Source organism: Hemiscyllium ocellatum, chromosome 24, assembly GCF_020745735.1.
Source record: "Hemiscyllium ocellatum isolate sHemOce1 chromosome 24, sHemOce1.pat.X.cur, whole genome shotgun sequence".
In the NCBI taxonomy this organism is placed as follows: domain Eukaryota; kingdom Metazoa; phylum Chordata; class Chondrichthyes; order Orectolobiformes; family Hemiscylliidae; genus Hemiscyllium; species Hemiscyllium ocellatum.
In genome coordinates this window covers 11,081,022-11,097,117 of record NC_083424.1, presented here as the reverse complement: position 1 = coordinate 11,097,117, position 16,096 = coordinate 11,081,022, and the positions used below count along the sequence as shown (strand labels likewise).

General features: G+C 46.3%; 1 protein-coding gene across 1 annotated transcript in view; it reads left to right on the top strand.

Moving 5' to 3' along the window:
- Nucleotides 1-16,096, top strand: part of wscd2 (WSC domain containing 2) — a 307,700-nt gene that overhangs the window by 215,282 nt on the left and 76,322 nt on the right. Inside the window, exons 5-6 of the mRNA XM_060843467.1 lie at nt 514-688; nt 9,006-9,170. Coding sequence (XP_060699450.1) covers nt 514-688; nt 9,006-9,170 — 340 coding nt within the window. The remainder of the gene's footprint in view (nt 1-513; nt 689-9,005; nt 9,171-16,096) is intronic.

Genomic DNA, 16,096 nt, shown 5'->3' with positions numbered 1-16,096 from the left:
TATCTCTGAGGTGTAATCACTGGTGTACAGTGGAAAACACAGCAGCTAGTTTGTGCACAGCAAGATCCCACAGGCAGCAATGTGCTGAATCACCTGATAATCTGGATTTAGTGTTGGACGGGGACAAATGTTGACCAGGGCAGCTATCCTGCTCAAATGCCAAGAGACATTTGATATCTGCATGGGGGCGGGGGGAGGGGTTGTCTCAGTTTTACAGAGAGGGCACTTCAGAAAGTGCAGAAATTCATCATAGTGGGACATGTATCTCCATATTTCTGACTCAGCCACGAGCTTGTTACTTTGAAGGGGACAATTAACATTAAAATTTGGAAATGATTATTCACATATAAAGATGTCGATTCCTACAAGAGTTTTAAACGTCGCCTGAATTACAAGTTATTAGTCTGTCTGGTTGCTGGTTCTGGGTCTAGTCTCTGCTGTAAAATTCAAATGAAAATTTGCTTATTTATTTAATGATAGCTCCTTCTCAATCTGAAACCTACTTTTGTACAGGAATACACCCTGGCTGTGTTGGCAGGAGCAACGTGTCGCTGTGGATTTCCCACTATGCACTTCACACTCCACGAGCCCGAGGATGAACAACTGTGTGCTCAGAAATGTGCTGGGGAGGAGTATGAAAACTGTGGGAATGATCATTACTTCGTTGTTTATCAAACGCAAGTACAAGGTATTCCCCACATCATTGCCTTTTGTTGCTTTCTAAATTGCCTTTTGCTCAAAAATATAGAACCATAAAAATGATTCAGTACAGAAGGGGGCTGTTTGGCCCATCTTGTCTATGCTGACCCAAAGACACCCAGATGCCCTTTACGGTGCAGATCCAGGGACATTTTACAAGATATTAGGGTCTCTGCCTCCACCATCAACTCAGCCGGCAGATTCCACAGACCCCTCACCCTCTGCGATTTATCGAAAAGAATACGCCTTCATTTGTATTACCTCATAAAGTATAGTAATGTGTAATGTAAGAAATGCAACAATTGGGGTTTCAACACAGCAAGCCAAGTAATAATCGGTGGATAATCTGTTTTAGTGATGGTGGTTAAAGAAACATAGAATCATACAGTACAGAAGAGGCCCTTCATCCCATCGGGTCTGTATCACCAAAAATACACCACAACTATCCTCATCCCATGTTCCTACTCTAGGCCCATTGATGGATAATCATTGAGGGTTGAGAGATTGCTATTGGACGAGGCAACAAGGAGGTCACCCCTTCCTTGATTGGCATCATCAGATTTTTTAACCTTATCTGAGAGGGCATCACAAGGCCTCAATTTAAGCCTCCGCCAATCCAGCATCTCCAACAATGCAGCTGTCCCTCAGTCCTGCACTGGAGTGTCCGATGTGATTGTGGGCCACTCCAAAGAGCTTTAACAAAAGGAGAGAGTTCTGCATTTCTGACAAGAGTTTCGGATCAGGGCTCCTTCATAAATGCAGATCCATACTTCTGCTCTGACCATTCTTTTCAGAGCTCAGGACAATCATATAATCCATACAGTGGTCATTCAGCCTGCACAGACCCTCTAACGAGCATCCCACCCAAATCCAGCCTCCTAATCTATCCCCACAACCCTGAATTTCCCACAGCTAATCCAACTAGCCTGCCTATCCCTGAATACAATGGACAATTTCCCATGGCTAATCCACCTAACTTGCATATCTTTGGACTGTGGGAGGAAACCGGAGCACCCGGAGGAAACCCACGCAGACATGGGGAGAATGTGTAAACTCCACACAAACAGTTGCCCGAGGCTGGAATCGAACCCAGGTACCTGCCACTGAGCCACCATGTCATCCACCTTTGCACATCATGTCCCGTTTTTCACAGCAGACAGCTGCTGTATCCTGCGTTTTTTCCACACGAGGGGAGGAATATAATGTCCTCAAACCAAGATCCTCCTACTGGTTCGAGAAACCCGCTTCACTTCTCTTCTGTTCTGCCTGACCAAATCAAATGCCAGTCAGTTGCTTAACAGTCCCACTGGTGGGATTGAAACACCCAGCTTCCACCAAACCCCCTCCACAACACTCCCCCCCACCCCCCCCCCACCATGGCAACCACCACTGAGCCCACTCCTACAGGCTCCATTAAATTCCAATCAAGGTGTGAAAGGTCAGAGGTGAGTGTTTATCCAGTGAATAGGATGGCATGGTGACTCAGTGGTTGGCTCTGCTGCCTCACAGCGCTAGGAACCCAAGTTCAACTCCATCCTTGGGCAACTGTCTGTGTGGAGTTTGCACGTTCTCCCCGTGTCTGCGTGGGTCCCTCTCTGGGTGCTCCAGTTTCCTTCCACAGTCCAAAGACGTACAGGCTCGGGTGGATTGGCCGTGGGAAATTGACCCATGTTGTCCAGGTGCATTGGCCTTGGGGAATGCAGGGTTACAGGGTGGTGGGTCTGGGTGGGATGCTGTTTGTAAGGTTGCTGTGGACTCGATAGGCCAAATGGCCTGCTTCCATACTGTAGAGATTCTAGGATTGGACGCAATGGCACCAGTGATGTTCTCCTCCGGTGAGGTTTTGTAATAAAATCAGCAAAAGAAGACAGGGTTTCTTTACAGATGCATTTACAATGTCACTTGGCAACCAGAAGAATCCTTATTCAAGACAAAGGCTAGTGCTGATGCAGTGAATTAATTATTCATTCACTGACTTCTGAGACCATAGCAACAGTGCACGATTGATCTTTTGCACTTTGATTGTTACTGGGATTGATTACAATCCCTAAAGTGAGTGTAGTTGGCTGTTTTCAGCAATATCAGGACTGTGCAGTTAGCCTCAGTGTGAGGGTGATCAAACCATTGAGTGTCCTCCCCACAACTAACCATCATCCAGTGATCAGTGGTGCAGAGCTAGTTAGTACTGGGTACATCTCGGTCAGATCCACTGACGTCGAGCCGGTGTTCTTCTCTGACCACTGCCTCCTGCTGGCCGACTGTCACCTACAGGACGAGCAGCGGGCGGGTAAGGGAACGTGGAAGCTGAACACTAAGCTGTTGACCCCGGGAAACATTGAGGAGCTCAAGAGGGACTACGCAGGTTGGAGAACCGTGAAGCCCCTCTTTGAGTCTCCAGCAGACTGGTGGGAAACAGTAAAAGGGAACATCAAGAGGTTCTTCATCCTCAAAGGTGTTCAGGAGGCGAGAGAGAGGCGGGGAAAACTGTCCCAGCCCCAGGAAAGTATGCAGAACCTGCTCCTGCTGCAGACGATGGGGGTCGATGTCACGGAGGACCTCAAGGAGGTGAAGGACCAGCAAGCCTCGCTCTTTGCCTCGGAGGCCTCCAAGATAATCTTCCGGTCCAGGGTCCGCTTGGTGGAGCAGGACGAGATGTGCTCATGTTTATTCTTCCAGAAGGTGCACAAAGAGAGCTCTGTGCTCAGCAGCCTGAAGGAAGAAGACGGCTCGACAACGTCATCTCAGGCTGACGTCATGAGGATCAGTAAATCCTTCTATGCCAGTCCGTATAACGTGAAGCCGACCGATAGTGCGGCCTCCCAGTCGTTCCTGTCGTCTATCACAGAGGTCTTAGACGACAGAACATGCGAGAGGCTGGACCAGCCGCTATCTCTGGACGAGCTGACCAAGGCCCTCGAGTCCTTCGAAAAGAATAAAACTCCCGGAAGCGATGGCTTACCGGTCGAGCTCTATTCCGCTCTGTGGGACTTGATTGGCCAGGACTTGCTGGAGTTGTATGTCAGTATGCTTCAGGCGGGTACCATGAGCGAATCCATGAGGAAAGGCATCATCACCCTCATCTATAAGCGGAAGGGGGAGAGGGAGGAACTCAAAAATTGGAGACCGATCACACTGTTGAATGCAGATTACAAAATCCTGTCAAAGGTAATCGCCAACCGGGTCAGGTCTGCTCTGGGGTCGGTGATTCACCCTGACCAAACCTGTGCTATACCGGGCAGGAAGATCGCTAAGAGTCTCGCACTCCTCAGGGATACGATCGCAGGACAGAGGGTTGGACACCTGCCTGATCAGCCTGGACCAGGAGAAAGCCTTTGACAGGATATCACACAGGTATATGAGAGATGTTCTCTCCAAAATGGGCTTCGGGAGGGAATCTGCAATTGGATCAGACTGCTCTACACCAACATCGTCAGTGCAGTCTCAATCAATGGGTGGGAATCAGATAGCTTCCCAGTCAGATCTGGAGTCAGGCAGGGCTGCCCTCTCTCTCCTGCCTTGTTTGTGTGCTGCATAGAGCCATTTGCCGAGTCCATCAGGAAGGATGCGAGCCTGAGAGGGGTGACTGTTCCTGGCAGCGGGGGTCTGCAGGTTAAGGCCTCCCTGTACATGGATGACGTCGCCGTTTTCTGCTCGGATCCGCTGTCCCTGCGCAGACTCATGTGCATTTGTGACCAGTTCGAACGGGCCTCGGGGGCCAAGGTAAACCGAGGCAAGAGCGAGGCCATGCTCTTCGGGAACTGGGCCGACCAATCCTCGATCCCCTTCACCGTCAGGACCGACCACCTGAAGGTGCTGGGTATTTGGTTTGGGGGGGCTGGGGTTGGGCCAAGTCTTGGGAGGAGCGTATCAGTAAAGTGAGGCCGAAACTGGGCAGATGGAGGCTACGGTCGCTCTCCATCACGGGAAAAAAACCTGGTCATCAGGTGTGAGGCACTGTCATTGCTGTTGTACGTGGCACAGGTCTGGCCTATTCCCAGAACCTGCGCCGCTGCAGTCACCCGGGCCATCTTCCAGTTCATATGGAGTTCAAAAATGGACCGGGTCCGAAGGGACTCACTATACAAAGATCTGGGCAACGGGGGAAAAAATACACCCAATGCCACCTCACCCTGATGGCCACCTTTGTATGTGGCTGCATCAAGCTGTGCCTGGATCCCCGGTACGCAAACACCAAGTGTCACTACGTACTGAGGTTCTACCTGTCCCCGGTGTTGCGAAAGATGGGCCTGGCCTCGCTGCCGCGGAACGCTCCGAGTAGTTGGACCGTTCCGTACCACCTGTCCTTCATGGAGAAGTTTATGAAGAAAAACACCTTTGACCACAAGTCCATCAGGAAGTGGTCAGCACATAGCGTCCTTGAGACCCTTCGGGAAAAGGAGAGGGCGGATCCTGTCGAGTGGTTCCCTGAGCAGACTGTCAAAGCAATTTGGCAGAATGCCTCATCGCCAGAACTTTCCAACAAGCACCAAGACATGGCTTGGCTGGTGGTGAGAAGGGCTCTACCTGTGAGATCATTTATGCTCGCCCGGACTCTCAGCCGCACCGCACGCTGCCCTCGAAGCGGCTGCGGGGGGGACGAGACTGTCACACACCTCCTTCCGGAATGTGCCTATGCAGAGGAAGTCTGGAGAGGAATGCAGTGGTATTTGTCGAGGTTCGTCCCGAGCTGCGCCGTGACGTGGGACTCCGTGCTCTACGGCCTGTTCTCCGGGACTCACACTGAGACAAATATCAACTGCGCCTGGAGGGTCATCAACTCGGTGAAAGACGCTCTCTGGGTGGTCCAAAACTTGTTGATCTTCCAGCTGAAGGAGTTGACCCCGACTGGGTGTTGCAGACTGGCACATTCCAAGGTCCAGGACTATGTGTTGAGGGACGCGCTGAAGCTTGGGGCAGCTGCCGCCAAGGCACGGTGAGGAAAGACCACCGTTTAACATCTGCCTGTCTAAAGAAGATCAGGGGGCCCATGCAGTCATTTGGGGCTCTGCTGATGCCTCAGCTCAATATATGAGTGAGAAATGCACAGACCTGTATGTAATAATAATAATTCTGAGGTGTGTATGTAAATGTGAACATATGTATGGCATTACCTAATGTAAAGTGTATCAAATTATTCTATGCATATTTTATGAATAAAGTATATTTTTGAAATTTAATAAAAAGCATTGGATTGGCCTCCCCATAATCGAATGCCCTGCTAATTCTCACAAAGGTGAGACCCTAGGCATGGAGAATTAGCTGGGGGAGTAGAACAGGAGAAAAGAGATGAAGGAACAAATTAGTTAAGGGGGAAGAATAAATCAACCTCTTATTTTCCAGTTGAAACCTGAGAGTGAGGGAGATTGTGGGATTTCAAAGAAACTCTCCCATGATTATGTTACCTTCACTGTTTCCTTACTTTGTTGAAAGTTTGGCCATGTAATTTGGATGTTGCCCTTTGATATTTTTTATCCATCCCCAATTACTCTGGAGAAGGCGCCCATCAGTTGTCATCTGGAACTGCAGTAGTCCTCTGGCTGCAGAGACAGCCACGATGTGTTGAGAGAGGGAGTTCTGGGACTTTGATCACATGACACTGAAGGATTGGTGATATGATTCTGAGTCAGGTGTTGGGAGTGGCTGTATTTGTAGATTAATCATTTATAATTCATGCACCAGGACATCCAGAAACCTAACCTTTTCGAAATTTATTTACTCATGAGACATGAAGATTGCTGGTTGACCAGCAATTATTGCCTGTCCCTAGTTGGCCTTGAGAAGATAGGTCTGAGCTGCCTTCTTGAACCGCTGCAGTCCATGTGCTGTGAGTTGACCCATGATTCTTTAGAGAGGGAATTCCAGGATTTTGACTCATTTTCACTGAAGGAACAGTGATACATTTCCAAGTCAGGCTTGGAGGGGAACTTGAAGGGATACTGTTCCCATGTATCCTGCTGCATTTGTCCTTCGAGACAGAAGTTGTGTGGGTTTGGAAAATACTATGTTGCTATAGAATACCTTGTGGGTGGTACACAGTCTTGTTAGTGTGTGTCAGTGCTGAAGGGAACAAATAATCAAGCGAGCTGCTTTGTCCTGGATAGTGTCAAGCATCCAGAGTGTTGTTGGAGCTGCACCCATCCAGGCAAGTGGGGAGTGTTCCATCACACTCCTGATAAACGGCTTCTTTTTTTTAATTTTATTCATGCGATGAAGGCATCTCTGGTTAGGCCAGCATTTATTACTCATCCCTCATTGCCCGGAGTCACTTGTAAGCTAGCTAAGGATAGCACTTTCCTTCCCTAAAGGGCATTGAGAAATGGGTTTTTCTGACAATCGTGGTCACTGTTAGACTCTTGATTCCAGATTTTTATGAAATTCAGTTTCAAGATGGGATTTGAACCTGGGTCCTCAGAACATTGCCTGGGTCTCTGGATTAATAGTCTAGTGATAATACCACTAGACCATTGTTGTTGTTGACAAAAATTGACTGATTTGTTTTATTACAGTCATGTGTACTGAGGTACAGTGAAAAGTCTTATGTGCTTTACAGGTAGATCTTGCTATACGGGCGCATCAGGGTAACAGAACAGAGTGCAGGACATAGTTTTACAGCTGCTGAGAAGGTGCAGAGAGAGACCAGCATTAACATTAAAGAGTTAACATTAACATTTTAAAGTCCAATAACAGCAGGGAAGAACATTGGGCCAGTTGCAATATTTAGCGTTTCATCTGAAAGAAATCCCATTTAACTGCACGGGCGGCATGATGGCTTGGCAGTTAGCACTGCTGCCTCACAGCGCCAGGGACCCGGGTTCAATTCCAGCCTCAGGACTGTCTGTGTGGAGTTTGCACATTCTCTTCATGTGGGTTTCCTCTGGGTGCTCTGGTTTCCTCCCACAATCCAAAAGATGTGCAGGTCAGGTGAATTGGTCATGCTACATTGCCCACTGTGTTAGGGGGGATTAGTCAGGTGTAAATATAGGGTAGGGGAATGGGTCTGGGTGGGTTGCTCTTTGGAAAGTAGGCATGCACGTGTTGAGCCAAGCGGCCTATTTCCACACTGTAGGGGAATCTAATCTAACTGGTTGTATGATATGAATAACCAAGTTGTGTGTAATGATCTGATAAAGTGGTAGTTATAAAATGTATCATATTGAAAGCTGACGTTTCATAGAAAGAGATATAGAGCGCAAAAACCAACGTGTTTTGCTAAACCCACCTATAAAGCAGTTCAACCCACTATTGCTATGGTCTTACAACCCTAGGACCCTCAAACAAATGAGGAGTTGAATATTTGGGTTGTAGCGGGAGTGGGCTTGGCGGGCGGGGGGTGCAATGGAAATGCAATAAGGGGTTGGAAATTGGAGAAGTACCAGGCCACATTCTTTCTCTCCTTGGCTCTGCATGAATTTGCTTCAGGAATATGGGAAAATAGGGATTTAAATCGTTACAAAACCATACTGTGTTGGTATGAGAGGCAAGAGGACTGACTGGGAAGCACAAAGATATTGCAGTAAATAGCAATCAGAATTTGTGATGTTGTAATAAATTTGTAATTTGTAGTACTTATTCCTTTGCTTAAAGGATTTTATAAACAGGTAAAGTCCAACAGCGGATAGTGAAAGAATTTAAAGATGGTACGAGATAAAAGGAAGAGGTTTGTAGTGTTGATAAAAAATGAATAGACTTGCAGATTGAGTAGGTTTTTAAAAAATCAGCAAAAGGTGTAGAGAGTGATAAAGTGGAAACCGGAGATGAGAATAAACTCTGCAGCATTGACCAAGGAGAGCTGACTGAACATTTGCAGCATTGGGATTGGAAGAACGAAAGGCGTTTTTATTGAAACTTGTAAACATCTTTAAGGAGCTTAAGAGGATGGATATTGGAAGAGGGAAGGGCAGGGCACGTCTGGAATGTCGGGTCACAGTCTCAGAGTATGGAGCCAGGCATTTAGGACCAAGATGCAAGAAAACCTCTTCAGTGGTTATAAACCCTCAAAACTCTACCAGAGCTAACCCCCAACAGCATTGGAGGCAGGAGCAATATGGGGACAGTGCAGGATAGTGGAGTTGATGTCCAGGAACTCTCATGACTTGATTCAGGGGTGATGAAGGAAGCAATGATACATTTCCATGTCAGGACGGTGTGCGGCAGGTGAGGAAGGCTGGCAGGGTCACAATGTTCCATGTATCAACTGCCCATCATCTTGCAGGTGGCTTGGGTAACAGGTTTGACAGATATGTTGAGGAATCTTGGCGACATGTTACAGATGATACACACCAGTAATGTGGAATCGTTCCTTCCAGATAACCGCTGCATGGACAGACGTTTCCTGCCTGCCCGCTCCAAACGCCTTGTGGCTTTGGCCAGTTTTCCAGGAGCGGGGAACACATGGGGCCGTCACCTCATGGAGCTCACCACCGGCTACTACACCGGCAGTTACTACTTTGACGGCTCACTCTACAACAAAGGTAGGATCGGTGGTGAAGGATAATAGCCTCAGGGACATCTTTCCTGAGATAAAGGTTGTGCACTCGGACCTTTTAAAGGCCTAACATTGTACTGTGAACATGTCTAGTGTTGTATGAGCAATTTGGAAGCTAGGACAGTGTACGTACATAGTCTCTGTTGACTACAGTAGAAGGTGACTAAAAGGGAGGGCACTCAAAATTGAGATAGTCACCTTTCAACTCCTTTAAATCTTAACTAGAAAAGGTAAGGGTGGCACGGTGGCTCAGTGGTTAGCACAGCTGCCTCACAGCGCCAGGGACCTGGGATCAATTCCCACCTTGGGTGCCTGTCTGTGTAGAGTTTGCACATTCTCCCCGTGTCTGTGTGGGTTTCCTCTAGATGCTCCGGTTTCATCCCACAATCCAACGATGTGCGGATTAGGTGAATTGGCCATGCTAAATTGCCCATAGTGTTAGGTACATTAGTCAGGGGTAAATGTGGGGAGTGGGTCTGGGTGGGTTGCTCTTCAGAGGGTTGGTGTGGACTTGTTAGGCTGAAGGGCCTGTTTCCACACTGTAGGAAATCTCATCTAATCTGTAAAATCCCCCTCTCTCTCATTAGACCCAGCGTTCAATTCCAGCCTCGGGTGACTGTCTGTGTGGAGTTTGCACATTCTCCCTGTGTCTGCATGGAGTTTCCTCTGGGTGCTCTAGTTTCCTCCCACAATCCAAAGATGTGCAGGCCAGGTGAATTGACTGTGCTAAATTGCCCGTAGTGTTCAGGGATGTGCAGATTAGGTGCATTAGTCAGGGGTAAATGTAAAAGTAAAAAGGTAGAGGAAATGGGTCTGGGTGGGATACTCTTCGAAGGGTCGGTGTGGACTTGATGGGCCAAGTGGCCTATTTCTACACCATAGGGATTCTATGATTCTATGAGTTTAACCTCAGGGTCACCATGGATGAGGGGTGAGGTTGAGAAGATGGGGTCTTCATGGTAACCTCAACTAGTACAGGAATTGAACCCACACTGTTGGCATCACAAACCGGCCAGCTAACCTCCCCCTTTAAATGGCTCCACCAGTGAAATGTGGATATCTCAGGGTTTTGCAGCATCCATGCAGGTGGGAAGGGCCTCAAGGTCTACCTGGTTATCACAAGTAACAATCCATGTTCAGTGAGTCAAAGAGAAGCCAATATTTGAATAGTTGGCACAACCCATTGTAGTGAGTGAGCAAGTTCAGGTCCAGGTCTGAAGCTCCTATAAATTCAAATGTCAATGTTAAATACAGCCTTGAAACAAAAGAAAACAAGTTAGCCAACAAAGTGTCTTGGCCCCAACCTTGGAAAAGTTGGTCTCTGAGAATGACTCACAATTCTACATTTGTACAATTCAAGGTTGTGTGGTCCAGTCAATGAATAAATTGCTCGTATATATTAATAATGGTCATGGACCTATTGGATATTTATGAAAACCCCCACTGGTTCAGTCAGAAACTCCAGGGAGAGACATCTACGCTCCCTACCCAGCTTGGCTTCCATGTGGTTCCCAGTCTGCAGCAATGTGGTTGACTTCTTGCCATCCAGGATGTAATTGTAGCAGTAGGTGCTCAGTTGTACCAAACTGTTACAGGACAAGCACAGTGAGTATACCAATATCATATGGACTGCAGTGGTTCAATGTATCTCACCACTATCTTCCCCAGGGCAGTTAGAAATGGGCAATAATGCAAGCAATGCCCATATCCTGTGAAAGAATAAACCCCGTGTTTTTATCAGTTGTTCTTGTCCCTTGATATTAGAGCGGGTCTTTTTGGGTGATCTCATAGAATTTCATAGAAAAGAATCCCTAGAATGTGGAAACAGGCCATTTGGACCTAACAAGTCTTCACTAACACTCCGAAGAGTAACCCATCTAGACCCATTCCTCTACCCTACATTTCCCCCTGACTAATGCATATAACTTACACATCCCTGAACACTATTGGCAGTTTCCCATGGCCAATTCACCTAACCTGCACACCTTTGGACTGTGGGAGGAAACCCACCCAGACAAGGGGGGAATATGCAAACTCCAAATAGACAGTTAACCGAGGCTGGAGTCAAACCCAGTTCTCAGCCACTGTGAGGTAGCAGTGCTAACCACTTAGACACTGTGTTGCCCCATGAATCACCTAAAGATTTTAAACATCATTAGATGTGCTATATAAATGCAAGTTGTTGTTGTACATTCACTGACTGTACTGTTGTAACAAGGTCATTCTTATGACTGTTGGCGCTAGTTTCATGCATTTGCTAGTAACTAGTTGGCACTTCACAGAGTTATTGCATTCAGCATTCCTCAATAACCAGAGAGGTAGTGTTTGCTTTCCCAATGCAGTACTCACATTTTCATTCTTAGACCTAAACGTGGACAGCTTACAAACTCACTGCTCCATCCTACATCACCTGCTCCCTTGGCCCACGATTTCCCTTTCTCAACCCCATCGCACATTCATGTCATCATGACCTAATTAAGCTGGGCAAGGTCCATTTTGTTCCTTCTCAGATATTTTGCAGTGTTCGGCAATAAAGGAGAAAAGGGCTCTTGCCGGGGATGTTAATACAGTTCGCCACTGACAGAATTCAATACAGCAATATACAATCAAATCACAGTGCACTCAGGCGTTCTGAAGGTGCCTTCGAGTGAATATAAATGCAGGGTTCCACTTCACCTGCCCTGTAACTCAGTGAGCACAGTAGAGTTACTGCAAAATGACTGAAAAACTCCAGCAATAGTTCTCTATTCCTTAGCCCTTACAGAAGAGCAAAGTGCACCTCAGAGACCAATAGCAGCTAACCTACTGTCATAAAGCACCTAAGAGACTTGCTTTACCACTCCCGACTTGGTGAAAGTGCTGTTTTCTCAAGGACACTCTGACCTGAGCAGGAAACTGTATTTGCAATCAATTTGGTATTCCCTCTTGTCCTTTGTCGCCAAATATGCTGCAGTAGAATGAAAATCAACATCAGTCTGACACTTTATTTGAACAAAACATCATTGCCTGACATGTCACTTGAACCACACAGTAAACTTCCATTCACACTTTGAAGTGTCAATATCTCTCAAACGGTTGCTGCTGTTTGCCAGTCACTGGTATCGGTTGGGCTGATTCCCACGTTAGCTCTGTGTGGATTTTGCCTTCTCCCCACAGCACTCCCAGTTGAGCTGGAGTGGAATATCCGCTTGTGTGAAATAGAAAGCATTTTCACAGTTTGCCCGGCAGGCTCCACAGCCCATTGCTGCAAACTGCCGGGGCAAATGGGGAAATCAGAATCCTCACAGTGGAAGCAGGCTGTTCGGCCCATCGAGTCCATGCCTCCCCTCCAAACAGCATCTCCAGACCAACCCCTCTCTACCCAAATCCCTGTAACCCCACATTTCCCATGGTCAATAAGCCCAACCCACACATCCCTGAACACTATGGGGCAATTTAGCATGGCCAATCCACCCTAACCTGCATATCTTTGGACCGTAGGAGGAAACCGGAGCACCTGGAGGAAACCCAACAGATGTGGGGAGAAGGTGTCAGCTCCTTGGCGCTGTTAGCAGTGATAACCACTGAGCTACTATGCCACCCTTTGAGCCAGTGTGCCAACCTTAAAGGGTAGCTCTTTTGAGGAAATGACTCAGGCACAATGGGCTGAATGGCCTCCTCCTATGCTGAATGACTGTGAAATTCTAGAGGGCTGTTGTCATGATTTGGAGCTTGACAATCACAGTACCATCCCATTGTCGTCCAATAACATTCAACAGGGAAAGCCTGAGACCAAATCAGAATAGAAATGTGGTGATCTTTTTATGATAATGAAAGGATAATTGGGTGAATTGGGTGAGCAATTGACTGGGTCTATGTTGAGGTGAGGGAGAGGGAATCTTGCAGGGTTATAGTATGGCCCCTACTTCTGGCCTTGGAGGTCTGCGCACCATTCCCACCTGCTCCAATTATGTCTTTTTGTAGTTCTGTTACAAAAATTGGTACCCATATATAACATGGAGAAGATAATCAGTGTGTTTGGAGTTTGTCAAATAAAATTTTGATCAGAAAGGTATATCATTGGTCTATGTCCACCCTATACCAGTGCACACTAATTATTCCTAAACGACTATATAAACAGGGATGCAATGGTCTAATGGTATTATCTGGACTATTAATCTAGACTATTAGCTAAACAATTAATCAATACTATTAGCTAGACTATTAATCCAGATAATGTTCTGAGGATCCGGATTCAAATCCTGCCATGGCAGATGATGGAAATTAATTCAATGAAATCCTGCAACGAAGAGTCAAATTATCACGCTTTCCTTCAGGAGTCATGTTGAGGTTGTACAGGATATAGGTAAGGCCACTTTTGGAATACTGCATACATTTCTGGTTGCCCTGCTATGGAATCGAACCCAGGTCCCTGGCACGGTGAGGATATTACCCAGGACTGGAGGGTTTGTGTTATCAGGAGAAGCCGGATAGGCTGGGATTTTTTTCACTGGAGCATAGAAGGTTGACGGGTGACCCTGTCCAGGTTTATGAAATCATGAGAGGCAGAGATAAGATGAATAGCAAAGGTCTTTTCCTAAGGTTAGGGGAGTTCAAAACTGGAGAGCATAGGTTTAAGGTAAGAGGGGAAAGATTTGAAAGGGACCTGAGGTGTAACTTTTTCACACAGCAGGTATTGTGTATATGAAATGAACTGCCAGAGAAAGTGGTAGACTCAGGTACAGTTACAACATTTAAAAGGCACTTGAATAGGTACATGAATAGGAAAGGTCTAGAGGGATATGACCAAACACAGGCAAATAAGACTAGTTTAGTTTGGGAAACCTGGCGAGCATGGACGAGTTGGACTGAAGGGTCTGTCTCCATGCAATATGACTCTATGACTCAATGATGACCACGAATCCATTAGGAAAATCCCATCTGGTTCACTAATAACCCTTTAGGTCCACATGTGACTTGATGCCAAACCTTTAACTATGTGGTTGACTCTTAAACTACTCCTCTGGGCCAATTAGGGGTGGGCAATAAATTCTAGCCCATCCAATGACCCTGCATGCCATGAATGAATAAACATTGCCTATTCCATTTGATCTCAGGCATCTCTGCCAGTCCTTCCTAGACAATATCAGAGTAGACACTGTTACTCTTCAACACTGCAGTCCAGATCTTTTCATATCACCTTATTCAACATCTATCTAACCTTTGGTGTTTAATGCAGCCAGTCAAATGTTCTATGAGGTTTGTTCGATTTTGCAATGCAGCCAGTTTGTGCACAGTAAGATCCCACAATCCACAACATGTTAATGACCAGACAAATTGTCTCTCGTGGTGTGGCTAACAAGAAACCTGTAGATTCCCATACTGCATCACTCTAAATCACACCAGTGGAACACTTACCCCACCTTGGAGGTTGGACAGGACCCTGATGCATAGCCTCCTTCACAGCACCAGGGACCCGGGTTAGCTTCTAGCCTTGGGTCACAGCCTGTGTGGAGTTTGCATGTTCTCCCCATGTCTACATGGATTTCCGCCAGTTTCCTCCCACAGTCCAAACATGTGCAGCGAGGTGGATTGGCCATGGTAAATGCAGGGTTTCGGAATACAGTGGGGGGCTGGGTCTGGGTGAGATGCCTTTTGGAGGGTTGGTGCAGACCCCATGGGCTGAATGGCCTCTTTCTCCACAGGAGGGTTCCTAGGAAAAGATGAGAATTCCAACTCTGCTGCATTTCCTGAGTACAGGGACTGGGGTGTCAGCCTGAATTATAAACTCTATTCTCTGAATAATTGGGACTTGAACTCATAACCTTCTGACAAAGGGGCAACAGCACTGAGAATGACTGATGATTGGTACCAAACATCAGCTATGTCATCCATTTTCACAAACACAATTATATTTTTTGATGCAACATGAGATTTTATTTTTAATAAAATTTTGTTGAATTAGGGTTGCATTTGTGAAGTGAACCCGAGAAGTTGATCAATGATAAAGAAAACGTTGCTTTTGCAATGAAAATGTCAGAGGTCACTAGGGTAGAGTTGTAACCACCACAATGTTCTGTCACTAAAAAGTGTGCAGATCAGATCATAGGCAAATACAACGTCACTAAGCCTGGCAAAAAAATTAAATCGAGTTCAAGACATTAGTAAGGCCACATGTGAAGTACTGCATACAATTCTGGTCAACCTGCCATCAGATGTTATTGAACTGGAAAGGGTGAAAATTAGATTCTCAGGGATGTTAATGAGACTGGCTGGTTTGAGTTGTAAGGAGAGGATGGATAGACTGGAGCATAGGAGGCTGAGGAATGGCCTTATAGAGTTTTATAAAATCATGAGGGGCACAGATAAGGTCTTTTCCTCAGGCTAGGGAAATCCAAAACCAGAGGGCATAGGTTTAAGGTAAGAGGAGGAAGATTTAAAAGGGACCTGAGGGACAAATTATTCCCCGCAGAGGGTGGTGCATATATGGAATGAGGATGAGTCAGACCAAAGGGCTTGTTTCTATTCTGTATAGCTCTATGACTCAATAATCACCTCCCTAAACTCCTCTTTATCCCCTTAAAGATACTCCTTAAAATCTACCTCATTGGCCAGGGTTTTGCCCCAATACCCCATTACATGATCCACTCTCAAACTGTATTTAATAATGTTCCCAAGAACTCCTTGGGACAAATGTTAAAGGCATTGTATATGTTAATGCTGTAAAAGTAGAAAGGTATTCCCATTTCATGCTGAAGAGAAGGAACAAGATAATTTAGTATTGTGCTTTAAGGACAGAACATTATTTCAACACAAGGTATTGCTTTTCTGTATCCATACATTATGTTTCTCCAGTTGAACAGTCTCACTCAATATTAGTCAAGAATCTCATGAGTCAAAATTCAAGATTAGATTAGATTACTTATAGTGTGG